The following is a 5,970-nucleotide window of genomic DNA, read 5'->3' as shown; positions in this document are numbered from 1 at the left end:
ACCCATTCTACCCTACTGTTTTTATGGTTACAAAAAATTGATCCGACTACTTAAAAGAGGAAAAGATCTATGTAATTTCTATGTAATTTCAGAAAAACCGGAATAGTATAAATTACATTGCAACAACCGCAACGCATCCTACATTGGCCAGACAAAACGACTTCTAGAGACGAGAGTCAAAGAGCACTTTAATAATATTAAAAAAGATGATAATATCCATTCCGTTATTAGCAAACACCGTACTGCGCTCGGTCACGATTTCAATTGGTTTTCTCCAGACATCTTGCATTGTGAAAATCATATGAGAAAGAGAGAAATTGCCGAAATGTTACACATAAAAATTTATACTAACACCATTAAGTGGCGCTATAGCCTCTTTACTACTCACGTAATCCAAATGTAAAACTATTACTCTTAGATCCCACTTGATAAGAACCTAAACCAAAGGTCGAAACGTTGTGAAATCGAATCCAATAAATGTGGCCAGCTGAGGTCGATTAAAATTTGAATATTTGTTATCAATACTGGCAATCTGAACTAACGTACTGTTAACACCATTAATTAAAAAAAGATATCGAGAATTTTAACTCTATATATGACACTATTATTAATGCTTTGACTTGATGTTTGGTTATCTATTAATTTACGTATTTATTCCCCTCCATGACTTCTCGATTGGAAGACATTTTGGAGTTAATAACACTCTGGTTAAAATGCGAAAACGGTTTTATTGGGTTATCTGTAAGCAGGATGTGGAGGAATATTGTAGAACTTGTGAAATTTGTGAAAAGGCCCAACGGAGAAGGAAGTCTTCTTTACAATTTTATAATGTAGGAGCCCCGTTTGAAAGGCTACAGATGGATATCCTGGGTCTACATATTTCCGATGACTACATCTGGGAAAAGGTTTCTTGTTGTAGTTGTAGACTGTTTCACCAAATGGGTGGAAGCTTTCCCTCTAAAGAATATTAGAGCGAAGACTTTCCCAGATAGCATATGATATTCTGAGAATATTCTCAGAATATTCGAAAAATGTCAAGTCCGATGTACAGGGTCCATCCCAAAAGTAATGAGCCTCATTTTTTTCCGGACGCGAGTGTACATTCCGGCGCGCTCCAACGCTTGGGGCAGGTGGTGGGAGGTCTAAGCTTTGAAACGCGACCGGTGTCAGTCGGCTTTGAGCTCTCGGAGCGGTAGGACGGATCTTTCCGTGAACCTCTGTTTTGAGTTTTCGACACGGCGCGATGGAGTCTACCATCGAACAACGCTACGCAATCAAATTCTGCGTCCGTCTGGGCAAGAATGCAACGGAAACGTTTTCAATGCTTCAGGATGCCTTTAAGGATAATTGTTTATCCTACTCCCAAGTGAAGAAGTGGCACAAGGCGTTCAAGGAGGGGCCGGAAGAGGTGGCTGACGAACCTCGGTCTGGACGCCCGTCGACCTCCCGAATCGATGAGAATGTGCAGCGAGTGCGCGATTTTTTGAACTCTGATCGTCGGTTTAGTGTTTACCAGGTAGCAGATGCCCTGAATATTCCGAAATCGACGGTGCACCGAATCATTTCCGAGGATTTATTGATGCGGAAGGTGAGCGCCAAACTTGTGCCGCGGGTGTTAACTGACGACCAAAAACAGCTCCGGGTGCTTCGGTGTAAAGAATTGTTGCAATTGTGCGAAGATGACCCCGAGTTTTTAAGCAAAGTGGTAACCGGCGACGAAACGTGGTGTTTCGAATACATTGCAGGTACGACCCGGAGACAAAAAGGCAGAGCGCTGAGTGGCACACCACCGCGTCACCCCGGCCGAAGAAAGCTCGAATGAGCAAAACCAGGACCAAGACATTGGGTGCGTTCGGCAGAGAAAGCAGCTTTGCAACTGTTGGAAGATTTTCTGCTGAACACCACCTAGCGGTTTATGCTTTTCCAACGTTTGCTCAGCGGTCGCCATTGTTTCCAGCATACTAAAAGTACGCTGAGTAAGCGCAACGTGTTGTGCTGCCTAACCTATTTCATTGTTTACGAAATGGATAATGTAAATAATATGGATGAATTGAAGGAACATTATACTTATAATAATATAGTATACAGCGTTGTTGCAGCAAGAGATGTGCACAAGCAGTTGCAAAATTGTACGTATATGAAAAATATTATGTAGACTTACAAAATTGTAAAAAATAATTTCAGCTATAAATGTTTTTTGCATTTGTTATGTTACTATGTTTGGACGGTTGAAAAATAGCAAAATAATAATTTTTTTTATAACTCGTATGTTCAATTGTATATTAATTAAGTGAATGAATTTTTTCCTATACACCACAAATATTTTATGTTTAAAATTAATACATTACTCTAATTCTTAATACACTTACAAAATGGAAATAATTTTTAAATTATATTTGTTCTTTATAAATTCAAAATTCTTTAATACATATTTTGCACAGACTGTGTCGTCACATGAAGCAATAAGCGTATCAAACGAAGGTAATGGTATGTATGTATGTATCTTTAATTTTAACTAGACATTACATTTGTAATTCATGATAAGGGTAGATTATGATAGTTACAATATAATAAAGTTATATCTATTATATCTATTATATCTATTATATTCTGAAGGGCCTGATCCCATCCTATCTGTTATTTCTCCTCTTTTTTACCATTTCAACGACTATCGACCAGCAATCTAAGCACTTTATGTTTCGAGTTTCGAAAAGTGAAACTCTGACAAACAATTTTTTGTGGGGAAGGGACTCGTGCGTTTGCTAGTCGATATCCGTTGATTTCTAAAATTATAGTTTCCAAGGGAGAGAAAAAAAATTCCTTATGGTTTTCCGAAAGAGAGAAATCGTGGAGTCCACAGGACGTATCACTATATTATATAGATCCTCTTATTAAATATGTATTAAACTATTTTCTAAATCCTGTATAAAACATTTATCATATTACAGATTCCAAAGTTGTAAACTTTTCATGGACTAGAGAGAATACCAAATTATTCTTGGATTATTATTTTGAACGAAAAGATAAATTGCGGGATCCAAAAATTAAAAAACATTATGGTTAGATATTGTCAAAAATTTTAAGTCAAAGGGCTACAATGTTACTGAAGACGTATTGGACCGTAAAATGAGAAACTTAAAACAAACATATAAAAGTTTAAAGGATAATAATAAAAAGACGAGTACAGGACGTGGTAGAATTTCCTGGGAGTGGTATGATTCTATGAAAAATATCTTTGTAGAAGATAAAACCATAAACATTGGCGCATCACTCTCCTCTATGGCATCTTCTGACAAGGAAAGGAATGTTGAACAATGTATTCCTTCGCAACATTGCTCTATTTCAAATTCAGAGAAAAGAATGACAATGTCTTCAATTTGCTCAGATATAGAAATAGCGCAAGATGTAACAGACAGTGCATTTTCAGCTTGGTGTGTAAGACTGCGCAAAATACATTCTTTTCTTAAAAGTTGTATAAAAACTAATAATTTTAGTCGCGTTACACATGTTTTTGCATATTCGTCTGTTAATTTATATGCATTAAATAAGCTACAACATTGTGCACAGTTAAATTTTTATCCTTACATGTACAACATTAAAAATGAAGGTACCACGCTATAAACCCATACAGCACAAACCTTACAGCTACATTGCAGCTACATTACAGCAATGTTGCAATATTGTAGCAATGTTATTGCAATGTAACTGCAAGTTTTGTGCTGTACGGGAACATGACCAGTATGTTAATAACGCAGAAATTAACAAATATGAATTGTTTGACAATTACAGTCAAACAGTCCCTTCCTTCCCGATAAACGATCCTGTTCCTGATGTTGACGATGTTTCTGGTCCAAAATCCAAGAAGTTGAAATGTGCAAGAACGAAAGCTTCGTACGATCTTCGAAAGCAACAATTGGAATGTGAACAAAAAAGAGTAGATGCCATAAATGAGTTAAAGGATGTTGTAAATGAACATAACAGGATACAAAGAGAGAGAAATGAAATATTGCGAGAATTAATAGAGTCCAATAAAAACAAGAGTAACTAATTATTAATACAAGTAAAAATAACGTTAACATATTAATAGATTTAATATTGTGTATATTTAATACAAAATAAATATTTTATAAACTACATAAGTTTGTTCCATTATTTAAAGATTTCGAGCTATATTCATACGCTTCTCAACCGCTTCAACATCTTCGTCTATGATATCAACTTGTACTTCGTCCTCTATGTATTCATTGTCCATAACTACTTCATCCTCCATCATAAATCCATCTCTGTTTAGTATGAAGTTGTATAATACACAAGCTGCAGCAATCACATGATTACCCAGGTCCAAATTTGAAATATCCAAATATTTCAGTCTCCTAAATTTGGATTTAAGTAATCCAAAAGCTCTCTCAATTATTGACCTTATTGAATTTAGTTTTGTATTATATGTAAGCTGCAAATGTGTTAGGTGACCATTATCTTTAAATGGTGTCATTAAATTTCGTAATAGGGGATATGCCGAATCTCCAATAATATGCCGATTTTCTGGAATAAGGCCATTTCCTATAGCATTAAACAATGGACTATTTCTGAACACTCTTGCATCATGCATGCGACCTGGCATTCCAATATAACAGTCTATAAATTGACCTTTGTGATCACAAACACCTATAAACATTTCAATATATAATTATTGATTATATTTAAATAAACAGATTTTATTTTACTCTTTATCCTTACCTTGTAGTACAATTGAGTGGAAACCTTTCCTATTATAATAATCATTGGCATTTCCTACAGGTTGTTTGCATGGAATGTGACATCCATCTATAGCACCAATTACCCCTTTAAATCTTCGTGACCGGGTATCAAATATCTACAAATAATAAATAATGAAACAAATTCTTACTTCATTAATACACAGAAAAACTTATAGCTCCAATAAATTAACATACATTACAAGATAAATCACACTGTGCTGTATTTGGCCATTGCACATAAACAGGCATTAACCGTGCCAAAGCATATACATGTATGTCTGCGCAGTAACTGGGCGCATGCGTGCCTCATCGTGTTCCACGCTGATCACGCGCGCCCCACTTTTCTATATCCTCACTTGAATAAAGCGAGTATTACTGAAAGCACGTGTCAACTTTTATATTCCGAGTTATCCTAAGAGATCCTGCAAGTCTGCTTCAACAGAGGCAATATTGCAGGATGTTTCGCATCGAGTGAAAAAGCTGCGTGAGCGAGTCGTCCGCCAACGCGAATGACTCCTTGAGCGTCGATGTACGCAGTTAATCGGTTGAATGCGTGTGCCTTTGCCAACGGTGAATCTGATTGTAGCGCCTTGAGCTCGTGAGAGAAGTACGTTGCTTGAGTTGCCTGAATCCAGAAGAGCCTCGCTTTCTCCAAGGTCTCTGGAGAGATGTGTCTAACAGGCAATGAGTCGTGGACCTTCCTCAACCGTGAGACGAATCTGAAACAGAGAACTGTAATCCTCAATAGTTTAGTGAGGCTTGAGTACCTGTAGATGAGTTCCCATTGATAATCAGTCCTTGGCGTAACTGTCAATAGCGAGACGCCTGGGCGAGTTTCTGTTGCACTCAACTCTTCGGCGAGCGCTGGTTGCGACGGCCATGAGTCTGAATTGATTATCCATGGTGGTCCCGTCCACCAGAGTGCGTGGTTTTGAAGTTGTGTGGTCGTGAGGCCTCGTGATGCGCAATCAGCCGGGTTGGAAGTTCCAGGTATGTATCTCCAGTGAGCAGCTGGAGTGAGTTCTTGAATTTGAGCCACCCGGTTCCTGACAAAATCCTTCCAGCGTGATGCATGAGATTTGATCCACGAAAGTGTCACTAGAGAGTCCGTCCACATATGCGTTGCCGTAACGTCCATGTTCAAAGTGGCTTTGACGTATTGCATGAGTCGAGAGAGCAGTAAAGCAGCCGTGAGTTCCAGTCGCGGGATGGA

At 37.8% G+C, this 5,970-nt stretch overlaps 3 protein-coding genes across 3 annotated transcripts; 2 read left to right on the top strand and 1 right to left on the bottom strand.

Annotated features, from left to right (window-relative positions):
- The first annotated feature begins 1,243 nt into the window (after positions 1-1,243).
- On the top strand, positions 1,244-1,822 carry LOC105571134 (putative uncharacterized protein FLJ37770). Its single transcript, XM_012028606.1, has one exon. The coding sequence runs from the start codon at positions 1,244-1,246 to the stop codon at positions 1,820-1,822; it is 579 nt and encodes a 192-aa protein (XP_011883996.1).
- Positions 1,823-1,845: 23 nt separating this feature from the next.
- On the top strand, positions 1,846-4,048 carry LOC105571133. Its single transcript, XM_012028605.1, has 5 exons — positions 1,846-2,128; positions 2,409-2,487; positions 2,949-3,059; positions 3,242-3,431; positions 3,790-4,048. The coding sequence occupies exons 1-5, from the start codon at positions 1,916-1,918 to the stop codon at positions 4,046-4,048; spliced, it is 852 nt and encodes a 283-aa protein (XP_011883995.1). The 5' UTR covers positions 1,846-1,915.
- On the bottom strand, positions 3,622-5,045 carry LOC105571132 (putative nuclease HARBI1). The gene is made up of 3 exons (XM_012028604.1): positions 4,953-5,045; positions 4,738-4,873; positions 3,622-4,665 (listed from the first exon to the last, which is right to left on the bottom strand). The coding sequence occupies exons 1-3, from the start codon at positions 5,004-5,006 to the stop codon at positions 4,154-4,156; spliced, it is 702 nt and encodes a 233-aa protein (XP_011883994.1). The 5' UTR covers positions 5,007-5,045; the 3' UTR covers positions 3,622-4,153.
- Between the last annotated feature and the right edge of the window lie 925 nt (positions 5,046-5,970).

This window comes from Vollenhovia emeryi, unplaced genomic scaffold (assembly GCF_000949405.1).
Source record: "Vollenhovia emeryi isolate VEMERY1.0 unplaced genomic scaffold, V.emery_V1.0 DF941146.1, whole genome shotgun sequence".
In the NCBI taxonomy this organism is placed as follows: domain Eukaryota; kingdom Metazoa; phylum Arthropoda; class Insecta; order Hymenoptera; family Formicidae; genus Vollenhovia; species Vollenhovia emeryi.
This window is presented reverse-complemented; position numbering and strand designations above follow the sequence as displayed.

Excerpts from the sequence above, each read along its gene's own strand:
- LOC105571134 (XM_012028606.1), top strand. The coding sequence starts at position 1,244 with ATGGAGTCTACCATCGAACAACGCTACGCAATCAAATTCTGCGTCCGT.
- LOC105571133 (XM_012028605.1), top strand. The coding sequence starts at position 1,916 with ATGCTTTTCCAACGTTTGCTCAGCGGTCGCCATTGTTTCCAGCATACT. Across the intron at positions 3,060-3,241 it reads AAAAATTAAAAAACATTATG|AAGATAAAACCATAAACATT; the intron begins GTTAGATATTGT and ends ATATCTTTGTAG. Across the intron at positions 3,432-3,789 it reads GACAGTGCATTTTCAGCTTG|TCAAACAGTCCCTTCCTTCC; the intron begins GTGTGTAAGACT and ends TGACAATTACAG.
- LOC105571132 (XM_012028604.1), bottom strand. The coding sequence starts at position 5,006 with ATGCCTGTTTATGTGCAATGGCCAAATACAGCACAGTGTGATTTATCT. Across the intron at positions 4,874-4,952 it reads AGTGTGATTTATCTTGTAAT|ATATTTGATACCCGGTCACG; the intron begins GTATGTTAATTT and ends TATTATTTGTAG. Across the intron at positions 4,666-4,737 it reads CCACTCAATTGTACTACAAG|GTGTTTGTGATCACAAAGGT; the intron begins GTAAGGATAAAG and ends AAATGTTTATAG.